General features: G+C 50.1%; 1 protein-coding gene across 7 annotated transcripts in view; it reads right to left on the bottom strand.

The window, feature by feature from the left end:
• Positions 1 to 83: 83 nt before the first annotated feature.
• LOC143288628 (protein unc-13 homolog D-like) overlaps positions 84 to 20,006 on the bottom strand; it is a 144,798-nt gene continuing 124,875 nt past the window's right edge. For 4 of the 7 annotated variants that reach the window (XM_076597286.1, XM_076597285.1, XM_076597284.1 and 1 more), the window contains 7 exons: positions 18,647 to 18,787; positions 17,563 to 17,595; positions 15,216 to 15,374; positions 10,951 to 11,038; positions 9,667 to 9,829; positions 7,333 to 7,561; positions 84 to 5,238 (listed from right to left, as the gene is read on the bottom strand). In XM_076597286.1, the coding sequence (XP_076453401.1) occupies positions 5,050 to 5,238; positions 7,333 to 7,561; positions 9,667 to 9,829; positions 10,951 to 11,038; positions 15,216 to 15,374; positions 17,563 to 17,595; positions 18,647 to 18,787 (1,002 nt within the window). In that variant the 3' untranslated portion in view covers positions 84 to 5,049. The remainder of the gene's footprint in view (positions 5,239 to 7,332; positions 7,562 to 9,666; positions 9,830 to 10,950; positions 11,039 to 15,215; positions 15,375 to 17,562; positions 17,596 to 18,646; positions 18,788 to 20,006) is intronic. The other 3 variants (XR_013056126.1, XR_013056125.1, XR_013056127.1) reach the window with 3 other exon arrangements.

Here is a 20,006-nt window from a genome sequence, read left to right on the forward strand (position 1 = left end):
AAGGAGGGACAGGAAGGGGATGGGGTGATTGAGGAATAGCTGCATGTAAACTTGGGTGTGGGTGTCAGAGAAAGAGGTGCAGCGTTTCTGGCACGGATATGCACACAGTGGTTACCTGTGTGGGTGAGAGGAAGGTGGCAGAATGGTTAAGATACATATCTACTAATACAGTGTTTGCGTGAGGGTCTGGGTTTGAATCCTGCTGTTGTCTGTTCTCCCGAGTCTGACTGGAAAATCAAACTGAGCATCTTGTCATTCAGATGAGACGATGAACTGAGGGTCCGTGTGCAGCACACCCTTAGCGCAATGTAAAAGAACCCATGGCAACATCAGTGTTGTCCTGTGGCAAAATTCTGAATACATAATCCACTCTAATAGGTTCATAAATAAAATATGCATGCGCTCAAGGCCTGACCACCACATTTGGTCATGCTGCTGTCAGACATATGCCTAATAAATGTGGTGTAGTGTATATGGATTTGTCTGATTGCAGCAATGCCTCTGTGAGAAAATGAAACTGTATGCATACAACACAGCTAAAAAGCTTGAGCAAAGCTAAACTTAACAGGTGCTTTTTGTTTCCTCTTTGCTATGACAGTGACTGACAGGTGTGTCAGTGCTGTTGATTGGAGATATGTTGTACTGCCTGTTGTCTGAAGGTTCATAACCAACCGACACCAGTCTAGAAGTCACAGACAGGGTAAGCCCTCAAGATAAATCCCATACGCATTATCCTATTCTACAAAGTCGCACAGGCTTGTGCAGACAAACGCAGAGAAGCTCTCATGCACTGAATAACAAATACAGACTATTTACGTATCAATAAGCACTGTTAGTGCAACTTTTAAGCACATCTCTTCACATCTTGTTTTTAGTTTGCAACACACGAGACATGGGTACCAATCTTCCCGGTGAGCAAACAAGAAAGCAGAGAGCAGGTTTAAATCCTACAAACAAGCGGACCATGTTATCAACCAAGCGATAACACCTATGTACAAACTTTGACAGAGCAAATTATCTGTAACCCCCCGCCTGCCCCCACCCCCACCCCCGCCCCTCAAACCTACTCACCCCCTCACACACCAAACTGAACACAAACTTAAGACACACACACACAATCATAATATGATGGTGATGATGGCAGGTTCCTCAGGTCATTGAGAAGAAGCTTGGCGAAAAATAAAAAAGTGTGCACATTCACCAAAATCTGCATTAGCTGTTTACTGACTGCAAGCCACAAAGAACATTTTGGACACAACAGACTGGCGGTCAGCTGGTCACCCAAACATTTTGGACACAACAGACTGGCGGTCAGCTGGTCACCCAAACATTTTGGACACAACAGACTGTTTGGCGGTCAGCTGGTCACCCAAACAGGACCCACACTGTGCCTCAACCCCCTTTGTGTGTACACACAAACAGAAGTTTAAATACGCATGTTAAAGATCCTGTAATCCATGTCAGCGTTTGGTGGGTTAGGGAAACAACATACCCAGCATGCACACCCCTGAAAACAAGTATGGCTGCCTACATGACGGGGTAAAAACAGTCATACACGCAAAAGCCCACTTGTGTACATATGAGTAAACATGGGAGTTGCAGCCCATGAACGAAGGAGCCACAGTCACCACTGACACCAGAACAACACACCTAAAGTGTATGGCACGAACACAATGCCCACACAACATAATCTGATCCCAGCTGCACGACACAGTGCCACTGACCAAGTCATGCTTGATAATTCTGACTCAGCTGATGCACTGTACATGGGACCTCACTTATGCCAGTATCTTTCACTGGACATCAGTTTGATATGCGATTTATTATCTTGCTGCATGTTTTTCCTTTTGCGTTTTTCTGTCATGGTTCAGCCACTGGTATTGTGATCGATAACGGCCACTGTTCTTGCGATCAATAAATGTAAGCAATAGGAAGACCACCACATCATAGCAGACATAAACGTGACAAACTTTTCAACTGTCTGTCCCAGAGAACACATCACTTTGGTGTGACACACTTTTCCACACCTGCTGTCTAGAACACATCATTTTGGTGTGACACACTTTTCCACACCTGCTGTCTAGAACACATCACTTTGGTGTGACACACTTTTCAACACCTGCTGTCTGTCCCAAAGAACACGTCACTTTGGTGTGACACACTTTTCCACACCTGCTGTCTGTCTTAAAGAACACATCACTTTGGTGTGACACACTTTTCCACACCTGCTGTCTGTCCCAAAGAACACCTCACTTTGGTGTGACACACTTTTCAACACCTGCTGTCTGTCCCAAAGAACACATCACTTTGGTGTGACACACTTTTCAACACCTGCTGTCTGTCCCAGAGAACACATCATCACTTTGGTGTGACACACTTTTCCACACCTGCTGTCTGTCCCAGAGAACACATCACTTTGGTGTGACACACTTTTCAACACCTGCTGTCTGTCCCAGAGAACACATCATCACTTTGGTGTGACACACTTTTCCACACCTGCTGTCTGTCCCAGAGAACACATCACTTTGGTGTGACACACTTTTCCACACCTGCTGTCTGTCAGAGTTGACACATCACTCTTGGTGTGTTGTGCACCACCTTGAGACAGGTCAGCATGGATTGTTTCGCAACACATCTGACATCTTTCTCAAATCTGCATCGTGGTCCTCTGCTTTTTCTGTCTCTTTAACTCATTCAGGCCCCGCGCCCCAAGCCCCGAGCAATGCCTTGGCGTCAAAACTGGTTTCAATGAACTGGTATACACGTTCCTAATTATGCACAAACTGCAAACGAAAGGAACTAACTTCTACACTGTTTCCATTTGTGTCAATTTGGGATGAAAGTCGGTCAATTTCAGAATATATTTTCTTCGTTTTTCGGCATCAGTATGTTAGGGGAACCTGCCGAGGCTGTAGACTGTGGGGTTGAATGGGTTAACACGTGCCATCACAGAAACCGTGTACTTGCAGCCTCTGCTCTGCTTTGTATCACCTGCCTGCTGTGTCTGCCTCACACACGTCACACACCCATGTTTTTCCCGCAATCTCAGGTACACACATCTTAAGCTGTCCGTAGAATCCATGTTTCTTGCTTTCAAATTGTGTGTTGCTAGCAGAGAGTTGCTGACGGTCCAGTTGAAGAGCTAATTATGGTCCAGTGTCAGGAAGCTGAACAGCCACACACCCCACATTGCTAACGATTCCCCGTGGTTCAGTTCAGAGATTCACATTTTGCAGACCATGAGATTCTAAGCTCCTGACTCTCGTGTTCAAAGTTTGTGTCCCCATGTGTTGCTGACATGTTGTGGGCATGTTCCAGTCCCCTCGTTTTGGTGACTCGACAGGCGTGGTGCTCAGATCACCCCAGTGTCTGCCTGGGGTCAGCGGTGACTGTAAGGAAACTACACATCTCTTGTCACTGGGGTCAGCGGTGACTGTAAGGAAACTACACATCTCTTGTCACTGGGGGTCAGCGGTGACTGTAGGGAAACTACACATCTCTTGTCACCGGTGACTGTAAGGAAACTACACATCTCTTGTCACTGGGGGTCAGCGGTGACTAAGGAAACTACACATCTCTTGTCACCGGTGACTGTAAGGAAACTACACATCTCTTGTCACTGGGGGTCAGCGGTGACTGTAAGGAAACTACACATCTCTTGTCACCGGTGACTGTAAGGAAACTACACATCTCTTGTCACTGGGGTCAGCGGTGACTGTAAGGAAACTACACATCTCTTGTCAGCGGTGACTGTAAGGAAACTACACATCTCTTGTCACTGGGGGTCAGCGGTGACTGTAAGGAAACTACACATCTCTTGTCACTGGGGTCAGCGGTGACTGTAAGGAAACTACACATCTCTTGTCACTGGGGGTCAGCGGTGACTGTAAGGAAACTACACATCTCTTGTCACTGGGGGGTCAGGGTCCAGCCTCGTCAGACAGGTACCTCGGTCACCTTGACAGCTGGATGTAAGGGATCACCTTGATAGTGGGACATAGTGATCATCTGGATAGTGGGGGATCACCTGGAGAGTGGGACACAGGAGATCACCTGTATTGTGGGCCTGGGACAGAGGGGATCACCTGGATAGTGGGACAGAGGGGATCACCTGGATAGTGGGCCTGGGACACAGGAGATCACCTGTATTGTGGGCCTGGGACAGAGGGGATCACCTGGATAGTGGGCCTGGGACAGAGGGGATCACCTGGATAGTGGGACATAGGAGATCACCTGGATAGTGGGCCTGGGACAGAGGGGATCACCTGGATAGTGGGACATAGGAGATCACCTGGATAGTGGGCCTGGGACATAAGGGATCACCTGGATAGTGGGACATAGGAGATCACCTGGATAGTGGGCCTGGGACATAGGGGATCACCTGGATAGTGGGACCTGGGACATAGGGGATCACCTGGATAGTGGGACCTGGGACAGAGGATCACCTGGATAGTGGGCCTGGGACATAGGGGATCACCTGGATAGTGGGCCTGGGACAGAGGGGATCACCTGGATAGTGGGCCTGGGACAGAGGGGATCACCTGGATAGTGGGACATAGGGGATCACCTGGACAGTGGGTCTGGGACATAGGGGATCACCTGGATAGTGGGCCTGGGACAGAGGGGATCACCTGGATAGTGGGACATAGGGGATCACCTGGATTGTGGGCCTGGGACAGAGGGGATCACCTGGATAGTGGGACAGAGGGGATCACCTGGATAGTGGGACATAGGGGATCACCTGGATAGTGGGACCTGGGACATAGGGGATCACCTGGATAGTGGGACATAGGGGATCACCTGGATAGTGGGACATAGGGGATCACCTGGACAGTGGGACATAGGGATCACCTGGATAGTGGGACATAGGGGATCACCTGTATAGTGGGACATAGGGGATCACCTGTATAGTGGGACATAGGGGATCACCTGGATAGTGGGACGTATGCAAACACCTGGACAGGGCAGAGCACTTGCACAGTGGACAATCACCTGCATAATGGGGGAATCACCTTGACAGTGGGAGGGAGAGGAGGGAGGAGGGGGAGGTCACTCAGGTAGGAGGAGGAGGAGTGGGAGAATCTCCGGGTGAAGAAGGACAGCAGGCTGGACACTGGTCCCGCGGAAGACCTGGACCGCCGGCAGCTGCTGCCCGTGCGTCCCTGACTTCATCAGCCGGCTCCGCTCCTTGACGAAAGTCTTGCTGAGTCCGTCCCACGACTGGCGCTCACTCAGCACCTGCAAAACAGCACGGACTTCTTTTCTCTCTTTTTATACAGAAGTTCACTTTGTCCTATACTTTTGAAAAAAATGGTGTGAAAGGGAAATTATTTCGATGTATAAAAAGTATGTATGAAAATGTTAAAGCCGGAGTGAGACGTGGAGCCAAAATGTCTCAAATTAATGTTCTGCAGGAGTGAAACAAGGGGATGTTTGTAGACCACTTCTTTTTTTGTTTGTTTTATTTTCTTGTTATGTTTATTAATGAACTTGCCCTTGGAATAATGGAACAGGAAAGACACAGGGTGACAATTTTATCAGATGTTTTTGAATTGTTTATTCTTTTATTGGCAGATGATGATGTTGTTGTTTTGAGACAGTTATAGAACTTTAGACACAGTCAAACATTTTAATGCTTGCTTCCTCTTCATTCGGACAAAAACAAATATTGTTTCCAGGAAGGTGGTGGGGGTTGGGGGGTGGGGGTAAGGGAATGTTTGGGTTTGGATTTGTTTGGACAAATCAAGGTGTTGAGTCTGTTACTGATTTTTTTTTATATTTTTTTTTTTTAAGAGAGTTTAGAAAATGATTGACTGCAGATGGCTAAATTGGAATGACCATGTACAAACTAGTGACAGTTTTAATATGTATTGCACTTTTCGTAACCCTTTACATTGTGTGGAGACTAACCCCCTGAAATCGGAGTATAGCTGCCTACATAGGCGGGGCAAAAACGGCCATACACGTAAAAGCCCACTTTTGTACGTTCGAGTGAACGTGGGAGTTGCAGCCCACAAATGAAGAAGAAGTACTGAGACTTACTTATCGATGAATATAGATTGACAATTCAAGACCACACTGACCAGGTTTCGTTTTGGAATATCTGATATAAATGTCCAAGCTTATCGGTACAAGCCTCACACAGATCATGGTTCATTGTGTCCTCTTTGCGAAGTAACTAAAGAAGGTGAAATGTATTTTCTTCTGTGTTGTCCGTTTCTAGAACCTGTTAGAGACACACAAATATTGCCCCAAAGTATACTAAACGCCCAAATGGCTTTAAATTGAAGTTACTGGTGTCATCTACAAATGCCGATACTGTCGAAATCTGTTTCTTTATTTGTTTAAAGCGATTAAAGTAAGAGAAATGGCGCTGACATATTTTGGGGGAAAGAAATTAGAGGAGGGTACTTCAGAGCCATCATCACACACTCTGTCCCCCCCCCCCTACACACACACACCACACCCACACACTGCGCCCCCCCCCCACACACACACACACACTGCCCCCCCCCCCCCCCCCCCCCACACACACACACACACACTGCCCCCCCCACACACACACACACACACACTGCCCCCCCCCCACACACACACACACACACACTACCCCCACACACACACACACTACCCCCCCCCCCACACACACACACCACACACACACACACACCACACACACACACTCACCCACACACACCACAAACACCCCCACACACCCCCACCACCCACACCTACTCACACTGAATGAGGGTACTTGCGGGGCATCATCATCATCACACACACACACACCCCACACCCGCACACACCACACATCCACCCCTACCACAACGACTCACAGCGAAGGAGGGTGACGGTCACCCCCACCCCCCACACCCCCACACAAACACACCACACACAACCCCCACATCCACCCACCCCCACAAACACACCACACCCCCACCCACCCACACACACTCACAGCGAATGAGGGTGATGGTCACCCCCACACAACACACCAAACACAACCCCTACCCCCACAAACACATCCCACCCCCATCCACCCCCACATACACACCACACCCCCACACTCACAGTGAAGGAGGGTGACGGTCACCCCCACACACCACCAACCCCCACACAACACACCACACACAATCCCTACCCCAACAAACACACCACACCCCCACCACACCCCCACCCATCCACACATACTCACAGTGAAGGAGGGTGACAGTCACCACACCATCCACCTCCACACCCCCACACAACACACCACACACAACCCCTACACCCACAAACATACCCCACCCACCCCCACACCACACACAACCCCCCCTCCCCGCACACACTCACAGTGAAGGAGGGGGGCGGCCTGGAGGGCGGGTTCTTGAGGGGCATCATGACCACGGGCATGTCGTCCAGGGAGGAGGAGGAGGAGGAGAGGGGCGTGAGGGGGTGGAAGGAGGAGAGGGGCAGCAGCACCTCCCCGGCCAGGTCGTCCCACTTGAGGCGGTCGTGATCATACACCGTCAGGGCCATCACCGCTCCACGCATCTGCACGTACTGCTGGGCCACGTTGGGGCTGCACACCCACACACACAAGAATTCAAGAAAAATTGATAAGGATACTTATATAGTGCCTATCTTCGGTCTGAGACCAAGCTCTAAGCGCTTTACAAACACTGGGTCATTTGTACAACAGGCTGCCTACCTACTTGGATAGAGGCGACTGATGGCTGCACACACTGGGCGCTCATCATTCGTTTCCATCAGATTTCAGGCACGCACACATACAGACATGTGACATTTTACATGTATGACCGTTTTGTTTCATTCACCCCCGCCAAGTAGGCAGCCATATTCCGCTTTCGGGGTTGTGCTTGCTGGGTATGTTTTTGTTTCCATAACCTACCGAACGCTGACAATTGATCCTTTGATCCGGTTAAAGCATTGGACTTTCTTCTTTTTTTTTTTCAATAGAAAATAACAACAAAAACTCTGAGCAGTCATTCAAACACGGACACGCACAACCTTAATGCTAACTTGATAAAAGAAAACAAAAAACAAAAACAAAAAAAGAAAGCATCATTGTTATATCAGACAGAAAACAGAACTTAGAATTCATAACTGAGAACTCAAAACGTTTTTTTATTCAAGGATTAAGATTTTAGGCATGGCCCGTTCTTCCAATCTGTCTTTGCTAATCTACATCAGTTACAATAGCACACATGTACTTCACGGAAAGGGGAGAAAGAGAGAAGAATAAACAACAACAAAAAAAAGTCCTGCAGAAGGAATATGATGAAGAACACACACACACACACACACACACACACACACACATGCACACACAGATGGATAGTCGAGAGAGAGACACAGAGAAATTTGTCATCAGTATCAACAACCGGATGTCTGAAGCCACTTTATCAATACCATTATCATTATCATAATCAAGATTATGTAAACACAAGATCACAATTAATTATGTAAAATACTTTAGCAGAGACAGACAGACAGACAGATACGGATACAAGAAAGGCCACAGTCCCTCTTGAAGGGGGTAAAGTAAACACTGATGAATAACAAAATCACAATAAATAGTTTGAACAAACAAATTACGCTGGGTTACAAATCACTAACTAAGGGGGCAATAAAGAATGTATTTTAAAGGCTTTGTGTCAGTACAAAGCAAACTGCCTAACGACATCTTGAGCTGATGTCATAAGTAAAAACCAATAACTTAAGTCTGAATACAGATGTTAGTTCAAAATATTTTGAGAGAGAGAGAGAGAGTTTCAGTTTCAGTAGCTCAAGGAGGCGTCACTGCGTTCGGACAAATCCATATACGCTACACCACATCTGCCAAGCAGATGCCTGACCTGCAGCGTAACCCAAAGCGCTTAGGCCTTGAGAGAGAGAGAGAGAGAAAAAAAAAGGTGAATAAATAATAGATAAGCTTACACAAATAAATAAATAAATAATAATTACAATATAAAAAAAGCTAGTAGTAATAATAATAATAAAATAATAAATAGATAAATAAATAAATAAGATAATGATGATAAATAAGCAAATAAATGTAAAACATGAAGACACACATTCACACATACACCCACACATGCATAACAGATATGCACCAAACATGCAGTTTCACAGATATGAAAGCACAGAGAGACAGAGACAGAGAGAGACAGAGAGACGCTTTGACACTTTAATGTCATTCATTGGCAATGAGGTCCTTATGCCATGGGTGAGTGCATCAACATACTTCCATCACATAACGAAACATAATAAAGGAATGAAAACAGTGAAAGCAAATGATGAAACAGAACGAATTTGGACAGACAGAGGCAGACAGACAGACAGAGACAGCGAGAGAATGAGAGAGAGAGAGACAGGGACGGGGACGGAGATAGACAGAAACAGACACAGCGAGGGACAGACAGACATACAGTGATAGAAGGGAGAGCTGGACAGTACAAGGTCTTCAGAGACGAACCCCCCCCCCCCCCCTCAGTCAAGTGTTTCGGCCCTTAACTCCTTACACTCTAAGGGGGCCGGGCCGCACCCAGGTCATGACTCCTGGATGCCCTTGTATTGCCGCCTTTTTCTCTTTTTCCCTGGTCCTCAGCAGGTTCGAATCGACATACAGAGACAGAGAGAGAGAGAGGGGAGAGAATCCCTTACAACTGGAAGGTGGTGTTGAAGACAGGCTGCAGAGTCTGCCCCATGACTCGGGTCCTCTGTGGTTTGTGCTGGTTGAAGAGACAGCGCGGGTGAAGGGTGATGGTCACGTAGGGGTCACTCAGGCCTGACCGGTCCATGCCGGGCAGGTCACTGCCACGGATCACTGCACACACAGCCCAGTTTCGGTCTGTCCAACATGATTTCTTTTCAAACAACAAATAAAACAGAGACTGTGTGATCAGTATATCCAGAACTGGTATGCTGAACTTCATCAGAACAATATTTACCTAAACTGCAGAAAGTTTAAAGAAAGATTTGAATTTGAAAAATACTTAACAATCCTCCCAGAACACTTATCTAAGTATATAAAGATATAGAACACTGAACCATTGATTGCCTATAAGACAGCACGCATTCGTGGTACTGAAAGTAAAAGCAAAAGACTGTGCACTAATGCAATTTGAATGATCTTGATGATGAATTCCATGATATATTTAGATGTTCTTTTTTCAGTCATTATAGAAAACATTGTTAAAGACATATCAGAACAGAAACTGGATCGCTTTGAAGTTCTCGAAATTGTCTATGACAAAGAATAAGTCATCTTTGTTGAAAATGTCTAAATTAAAAAAAAATATATATATTATGTAACATTTTTGAAATATTACTAATCTACTCGGCTAGATTTCTATAAACTTTGGGTAAGTTATTGTGAGTGCAGTTTGTGTTACTTGAAATGGGATGTTTTTTTTGTGTGTAGCAGCAGCAGTAGTAGTAACAGCATAATTTAATGATGGTGATGATTATCATAACTATTGTCATTATTATCATAATTATTTGTTAAAAATTTTCATTATCACTATTGTTACTATTATCATTATTACTACTATTATCATTATCCCTATTATTATTATTGTTGTTGCTGTTATTATCATTGTTATTATCATTATTATTACTACTATCATCATCGTCATCAACATTATCATCATCATCATTACACCCATGTAAACACAAGATCACAATTACGAAATAAGTTAAATGCCTGAACTAACAGATGACTGAGAGATCATGTACATGGACGTACATTGATAGGTTTTCCACAATCACACAGACACTGAGGCAGGTGAGACATCTAATCATCATCGTTACCTTTGACGAAGAGGATGACACTGCCGCGTCATTATCATCATCATCATTACGACTATGTAAAACACAAGATCATGATCAATCAATAAGTAAAACGCATAAACTAACAGATAGCTGAGTGATCATAATGATCGTTACCTTTGACGTAGAGGGTGACGTTGCCGCGGGTTTCCTGCACGTAGGCAGTCTTGACGGCCAGGTGTCCCAGGTAGTCCACAGGTGTGGCCTGCAGCATAGCACAGCAAGGTACCCCTGTCAGTCGTCCTGACCTGCTTCCACAAGCAGGGGAAAAGATAGGGGTGCGTGCAGAGGTTTAGGGGGTGTATAACAGGTATGGGTGGGTGTAGAGGGTAAGGGGTGTATAACAGGTATGGGTGGGTGTAGAGGGTAAGGGGGTAGGGGGTGTATAACAGGTAGGGGTGCGTGTAGAGGGTAAGGGGGTGTATAACAGGTAGGGGTGGGTGTAGAGGGTAAGGGGGTTAGGGTGTGTATAACAGGTAGGGGTGCGTGTAGAGGGTAAGGGGGTGTATAACAGGTAGGGGTGGGTGTAGAGGGTAAGGGGGTGTATAACAGGTATGGGTGCGTGTAGAGGGTAAGGGGGTGTATAACAGGTATGGGTGCGTGTAGAGGGTTAGGGGGTGTATAACAGAGGGTGATAGGGGGTATAACAGTAGGGGTGGGTGTAGAGGGTAAGGGGGTAGGGGGTGTATAACAGGTAGGGGTGTGTGTAGAGGGTAAGGGGGGTAGGGGGTGTATAATAGGTAGGGGTGCGTGTAGAGGGTTTGGGGGTGTATAACAGGTAGGGGTGGGTGCAGAGGGTAAGGGGGTATGGGGGTGTATAACAGGTAGGGGTGCGTGAGAGGGTAAGGGGGTTAGGGGGGGTATAACAGTAGGGGTGGGTGTAGAGGGTAAGGGGGTTAGGGGGTGTATACAGGTAGGGGTGGGTGTAGAGGGTAAGGGGGGTAGGTGTGTATAACAGGTAGGGGTGCGTGTAGAGGGTAAGGGGGGTAGGGGGTGTATAACAGGTAGGGGTGGGTGTAGAGGGTAAGGGGGTAGGGGGTGTATAACAGGTAGGGGTGCGTGTAGAGGGTAAGGGGGTAGGGGGTGTATAACAGGTAGGGGTGGGTGTAGAGGGTAAGGGGGTTAGGGGGAGTATAACATAGGGGTGGGTGTAGAGGGTAAGGGGGTGTATAACAGGTAGGGTGGGTGTAGAGGGTAAGGGGGTGTATAACAGGTAGGGTGGGTGTAGAGGGTAAGGGGGTGTATAACAGGTAGGGTGGGTGTAGAGAGTAAGGGGGTTAGGGGGTGTATAACAGGTAGGGGTGTGTGTAGAGGGTAAGGGGGTTAGGGGGTGTATAACAGGTAGGGTGGGTGTAGAGAGTAAGGGGGGTAGGGGGTGTATAACAGGTAGGGGTGGGTGTAGAGGGTAAGGGGGTAGGGGGTGTATAACAGGTAGGGGTGGGTGTAGAGGGTAGGGGGTGTATAACAGGTAGGGGTGCGTGTAGAGGGTAGGGGGTGTATAACAGGTAGGGGTGGGTGTAGAGGGTAAGGGGGTTAGGGGGTGTATAACAGGTAGGGGTGGGTGTAGAGGGTAAGGGGGTTAGGGGGTGTATAACAGGTAGGGTGGGTGTAGAGAGTAAGGGGGTGTATAACAGGTAGGGGCGGGTGGAATTTCACACTTTCTGACCATTTCTAGATGTGGGGAAAGTTTACACTGTCTTCACCCTGCTGCAGTGTTTGACTGACACCTGTATAGACCCCTCAGCCACTCACACACACACACACAACACTACACTACACTACACACACACTGTCACGCTACGGCTGACAGATTGACAGACGGACGAACGATGACAAAAACTCAACAATGAATCTGTCAGCCCTCCGCACCAGTCGGAACAACCAGATCCCACTTATAACATTTATTAAAAAAAAAAAAAAAAAAAAAAATTGGTTATTTTCGAACACGAAATTCAATAACAAAACAATCCTGACAACTACCCCACTCACGCGATTACAAACACACAAAAAATATACCCCGCTGTGCTCAGCCTCTGCCGCCGCAGTCCAGAATACCAGCGGTCAGGAATGGATGGGAGAAGGGAGATAGTAAGTTGGGGGACAGCACTTAACTCAACACAGCGACCAAGTTCTTCCAGCCGACGCTGTTGTCGTTGTCGCTGTTATCGTCGACGCGGTTGCGCCGCTGCCGCAGAACACTGCCAGTCCCGCACCATGCAGACCTCCCTCCAGCCCACAGCCACAACCAGCGGAGTGGAATCATCCAAACGGGCACAATGGAAGATAAAAAACCTCAGACAGGTTATGTGAAAAACCTGGAACTGGTGTTCCAGCCGTTGCAACGCCCGCCGACAAATGACAACCTGCTGCTTCACCACAGCAGAAGACATGGGAAGATCAACCCCCAAAACCCCTGGTCGAAATGACTCTCACAGCAGTTGACAGTGGAGTGCCCGAAAGATACAGGAACAAATCAAAAACAACAAATCAAAAACCAAAACACAACTCACTGAGGCGAGTTGGTTCGCACGTGGGATTCGGGCCTAACGCGTTGCCAGCCTATCTGACGGCTTACAGAAATAGGTCAGCTAAGGGGAGTCTCACACTCTGGATATGTCGACGCGTGACACACACAACGACAACAACACACGTACACATACCAAACACCATACACACATAACATGTAGTGAGAGCCACAGAGAGAGACAAAGACAGACACACACAGGGAAGGAAGTTAGAGGTGGTGCGGTAGTGGGGTGGGGAGGTGGTGCGGTAGTGGGGTGGGGAGGTGGAGGTGGGGTGGTAGTGGGGTGGGGAGGTGGAGGTGATGTGGTAGTGGGGTGGGGAGGTGGAGGTGGGGTGGTAGTGGGGTGGGGAGGTGGAGGTGATGTGGTAGTGGGGTGGGGAGGTGGAGGTGGGGTGGTAGTGGGGTGGGGAGGTGGAGGTGATGTGGTAGTGGGGTGGGGAGGTGGAGGTGGGGTGGTAGTGGGGTGGGGAGGTGGAGGTGATGTGGTAGTGGGGTGGGGAGGTGGAGGTGGGGTGGTAGTGGGGTGGGGAGGTAGGGTGGTAGTGGGGTGGGGAGGTGGAGGTGGTGCGGTAGTGGGGTGGGGAGGTGGAGGTGGGGTGGAAGTGGGGTGGGGAGGTAGGGTGGTAGTGGGGTGGGGAGGTGGAGGTGATGTGGTAGTGGGGTGGGGAGGTGGAGGTGGGGTGGTAGTGGGGTGGGGAGGTGGAGGTGATGTGGTAGTGGGGTGGGGAGGTGGAGGTGGGGTGGTAGTGGGGTGGGGAGGTGGAGGTGATGTGGTAGTGGGGTGGGGAGGTGGAGGTGGGGTGGTAGTGGGGTGGGGAGGTGGAGGTGATGTGGTAGTGGGGTGGGGAGGTGGAGGTGGGGTGGTAGTGGGGAGGTGGTGCGGTAGTGGGGTGGGGAGGTGGAGGTGGGGTGGTAGTGGGGTGGGGAGGTAGGGTGGTAGTGGGGTGGGGAGGTGGAGGTGGTGCGGTAGTGGGGTGGGGAGGTAGGGTGGTAGTGGGGTGGGGAGGTGGAGGTGGTGCGGTAGTGGGGTGGGGAGGTGGAGGTGGGGTGGTAGTGGGGAGGTGGTGCGGTAGTGGGGTGGGGAGGTGGAGGTGGGGTGGTAGTGGGGTGGGGAGGTGGGGTGGTAGTGGGGTGGGGAGGTGGAGTGGTAGTGGGGTGGGGAGGTGGAGGTGGGGTGGTAGTGGGGTGGGGAGGTGGAGGTGGTGCGGTAGGGTGGTAGTGGGGTGGGGAGGTGGAGGTAGGGTGGTAGTGGGGTGGGGAGGTGGAGGTGGGATGGTAGTGGGGTGGGGAGGTGGAGGTGGTGCGGTAGTGGGGTGGGGAGGTGGAGGTGGTGCGGTAGTGGGGTGGGGAGGTGGGGTGGTAGTGGGGTGGGGAGGTGGGGTGGTAGTGGGGTGGGGAGGTGGAGGTGGTGCGGTAGGGTGGTAGTGGGGTGGGGAGGTGGAGGTAGGGTGGTAGTGGGGTGGGGAGGTGGAGGTGGGGTGGTAGTGGGGTGGAGGTGGGGTGGTAGTGGGGTGGGGAGGTGGTGCGGTAGTGGGGTGGTGGAGGTGGTGCGGTAGTGGGGTGGGAAGGTGGAGGTGGTGCGGTAGTGGGGTGGGGAGGTGGAGGTGGTGCGGTAGTGGGGTGGGGAGGTGGAGGTGGTGCGGTAGTGGGGTGGGGAGGTGGAGGTGGGGTGGTAGTGAGGAGGTGGAGGTGGGGTGGTAGTGGGGAGGTGGAGGTGGGGTGGTAGTGGGGTGGGGAGGTGGAGGTGGGATGGTAGTGGGGTGGGGAGGTGGAGGTGGGGTGGTAGTGGGGTAGTGGGGTGGGGAGGTGGAGGTGGGGTGGTAGTGGGGTGGGGAGGTGGAGTTGAAGTCCTCACCACAGAGCTGGTCAGACAGGCGTAGTAATCCAGCATCAGACGATCAGAGGGGAGAGAATTGAGGTCTATCCGGGCCCGTAACTCCGTCAGCAAGGGGTTTGTCTCCCCTTCCTCGTCCAGCCCGCAAGAAGTGAAGAAGGAGGCCAGGCAACGTAAGTGCTGCACAGACAGACAGACAGAGAGACAGACAGAAAGGCGTCATGCCAGTGACACACACGATCATCGCTGGTGAAGGTTCTGCGATCCTACTCATCTTTGATTGAAAAAAAATCTCTCTCTCTCTCTCTCTACACACACACACACACACACACACACTGACACACGTCTATACACATTATTTGCATGTTTTATACCTAAATATTTACTGTCGAACTCTCTGTTTCTCTCTCTCGCTCTTGCTCACACACACAGAAGCACACACAGCGGTCCGCCATTACCATCTGCCATCCACTTTCATCCCTCTCCCCCACCCATCCACCCACTTGCGAGTTAATGGTTACACCCCCCCGCCCCCTCCGCCGCACCCCCCCCCCCCCCGCATATATCCCCTTCTATCCCTCCCCTTCCTTGCCTTTCACTTTCCTGTAACCATCCCCACCCTCCCTCCCTTCGCATCGGGCCCACACTTCCACCCTTCTCCTCCCACCCCTCCAATGCCCCTCCCTCCCTCCCACCCTGTCCCCCTCCCCCTCAGTCCCTTCACCCTTGCCACTACACCCTGACCCTTCCAACTCCGTGCACGACCATGCCTCCCCCCCCCCCCCCCGGCACCCCCAACCCCCTCCATCCGCACCCTCCACCCTTCCCACTACATCCTGACCCTTCCAACTCCATGGACGACCATGCCTCCCCCCCAGCCTGGCACCCCCAACCCCCTCCATCCGCACCCTCCACCCCCACCCCCCTTCTCCACATCTCCCCTTCCACCAATCAATTTTCGTGCTCTTCACTCCCCACACTGTCTCCTCCCTCCCTCCCACCCGTACCCCCCTTCAGTCCCTTCCCCCCTTCCCACCCTGTCCCTTCACTCAAACTTCATGCACTACAATGCATCCCCCCCTCCTCCACCCCCCACCCCACCCCCTCACACACATCCCCCTTCCCACCAATCTACTTCCATGCCCCTCCCACCTCCCCCACCCCCGTCTCCTCCCCATCTCCTACGATCAACCCCCTTCACCCTTTCCACCCATTACCTCGCACCCCCTTCCATTGCCTCTTCAGCTCCACTTAGCTCCCTTTTCCACCCACCTCCACACACACCCGTCCTCTCCAGGGTCATGCCTTTAACTCACTCAGTACGGCCAGTCCTCTCTTCTCCTCTACACAGACCCCTCGGATGTCCAGTGGGTGTCTGAATGACCCAACCTTTAGCTTCCGTCGTCAGAATTGTGGTATTCTTTGTCAACATTCACCTCTTCAATATAAGAGCCTTCCGCTTGCAATATTTTGATGATGGTAATTGGGGTGAAACGCTGTTAGCGTCGTCTCTTTCGCCGTTCGTATGGAGAGAGTTAATCGATCTACTGAATCTACCTGCGTGTGTGCAAACTTGGGACAGTGATACAGACGACACAATTAGAATCTGAGTATCTTTTTTTTTTCTTTTTTTTTTTTTTGCTGACCCATCATCTGCACTGTTTCAGTGGCATTACTCCCACGCCGCTCATTTAGATTCCCCCATACACGGCCACACCCGGGTCCGTCCTTTGCAGTTCCAGCGTCGGCAGTCCACAGGGAACCATCGATGTTAGGTCGCCAGGAGGCCACACACCAGAGGAGACCCTGCACTGCTGCTGAGTCACGTCGGTGGTGTTCAGTGGTGCCTGTTCTGATTTAACGTACTTAGGACACCACCTGCTAAGCCCCCTACTAACGACAATAATGGCTTAGTCGCAGAGCCAGACTGAGTTAGCGTCCCTCCCAGAGTGGAGACCGCCACCACGTCCCTCAAACAACAGCCCCCCATGAATCTGCCGACACTGACGACATTGACAGGGCTCACCCCAAGCACAGAAGTGGAGGGGTATCGAAACTGAGGTCACCATGAGAGCAGGGCATGAAAGGCCACAGACTTTGAGACTATTTTGTTCATATTGATGACGATGGAGGAGGAGGAGGATGACGATGATGATGACGATGTTGCTATGGAGGTCCATTTTGGTTTGGGACTGCGTGACAAGGGAGTATCTTTTTTTTTTCTTTTTTCTTTTTTTATCATCTCAGCAAAAGACGGTTGATTAAGGACACCCGCTGAAATGAGGCACAGACAGGGACAGACGGACAGACAAAAGCACGGACGGACACAGCGAGTCAATGCTGTTCCTGTGGTTAATTTTTCCCTCACCGATTTCATGTGCTCGTAATACTCGGGCCTTTTCTGCAACCAACAAAATGAAACCATGTTGAATTAGCATCCTGTCTGCCCCAACACCCCCCACCCCCAGCCCCCACACATGCATACACAAACACATACACGCCTGCACGCACGCACACACACACGTAATTGCATACTTGCACACACACACACACACACACACACACACACAACAACAACAACAACAACAACAAACAAACAACAACATACACACACGCGCGCACGCACACGCACACATATACATACACACAACAAAGGGATAAACTCCAGTCACAAGACAGCACGGATGCAACAGTCGAGTGGTTAAAGCACCGGGCTTTCTCTATCATCAGAGTCTTGGGTTCGAGTCCTTGTCATGGCACCTGATGGGGTACTCTAGGAGTGGCGAGTTTTCCTACCCGCCAGGTGCAGACTTGCAAGTGCCTGGGCCCCCTTCGTGTGTATGCAAGCAAGCGGAAGATCAAAATGTGCACATAAAAACCCCGTAATCCAGTCCCGAGGTTCGCTGGGTCATGGAAAAAAACAACAACAAAAAAACCCAAAACAAAACCATAACCAGTATGCACACCCTCCAAAACAGGGTATAGATACTTTTATGTCAGGCTAAAAACGGTAGTGCATGTAAAAGCCCACTGGTTGAACAACAAAAATAATAACAAAAACAAGAAGAAGAAGAATAACAAGAAGAAGAATAACAACAATAACAAGAACAAGAAGGAGAACAATAACAACAATAACAACAACAATAACAACAACAAGGACGAGAAGAAAAGGAAGAAAATGAAGAAGAAAAACCCGGGGCACAGGGCCCCAGCCCAGCCCAGCCCAGCCCAGCCCAACACAGTACAACACAGCTTTGCCCAGCCCAGCCCAGCCCAGCCCAGCCCAGCACAGCACAGCCCAGCCCAGCACAGCCCAGCCCAGCCCAGCCCAGCATAACACACCCCACCCCACCACAGCCCAGCACAACCCAGCCAAACCCCGCCCAGCACAGCACAGCACAGCACAGCACAACGTAGCCAAACCCCGCCCAGCCCAGCCCAACACAGCTCACCCCGGTCAGCAGGGTGGAGGAGAAGACAGTGAGCACAACGTCCCACAGCTCTCTGAGCATGCAGGGGTAGATACTGCACGTCAGGCGTCCGTGCAGCGTGCGTAGGTTGTTGTCCAGGTAACCCACACACCTGTCTGTCGACTGCAGTCACACACACACGCACACACATACACATACAGATTTACGCACGCAACACACGTACGCACGCATGCAAGCATACACACGCACGCATGCGCGCACACACACACACACGCACGCACGTAAATACATGCATGCATACACGCACACACACATACATGCTTGCAACACACACACACACACACACACACACACACACACTCATCATCAATATCAACAACAATATCATCATCATCATCATCATAATCAACAACAATATAAAACAACAAAAACAACAGCTACAATACCAACACCAGACCACTATACACAAAAAACAACAACTTCAGCAACAACACCAACACCAACACCAACACCAACACCACCACCAACACCACTGCCACCAGCAACACCACCACCAACAACACCACCACCACCAACACCAACACCACCACCAACAACAACAATAACAACACCAACACCAACACCAACAACACCACCAACAACACCACCACCAACACCAACACCACCACCAACAACACCAACAACACCATCACCACCACCAACACCACCACCAACACCACCAACAACACCATCACCACCACCACCAACACCACCAACAACACCATCACCAACACCAACAACACGAACACCAACAACATCAACAATAACACCAACACCACCACCAACACCAACAACACCACCAACACCAACAATAACACCACCAACAACAACACCAACACCACCACCAACAACACCACCAACACCAACAACAACACCACCACCACCAACAACACCACCACCAACAAAACCACCAACACCAACAACAACAACACCACCACCACCACGAACAACAACAACAACACCAACACCACCACCACGAACAACAACAATAACACCAACACCACCACCACGAACAACAACAATAACACCAACACCACCACCACGAACAACAACAACAACACCAACACCACCACCACGAACAACAACAATAACACCAACACCACCACCACGAACAACAACAACAACACCAACACCACCACCACGAACAACAACAATAACACCAACACCACCACCACGAACAACAACAATAACACCAACAACAACACCAACAACACCACCACCAACACCAAAACCAACAATACCACCACCACCACCACCACCACCAACACCACCACCACCAAAACCAACAATACCACCACCACCACCACCACCAACAACAACACCACCAACACCAACAACACCA

The sequence above is a fragment of the Babylonia areolata genome, chromosome 12 (assembly GCF_041734735.1).
Source record: "Babylonia areolata isolate BAREFJ2019XMU chromosome 12, ASM4173473v1, whole genome shotgun sequence".
Taxonomy (NCBI): Eukaryota; Metazoa; Mollusca; class Gastropoda; order Neogastropoda; family Buccinidae; genus Babylonia; species Babylonia areolata.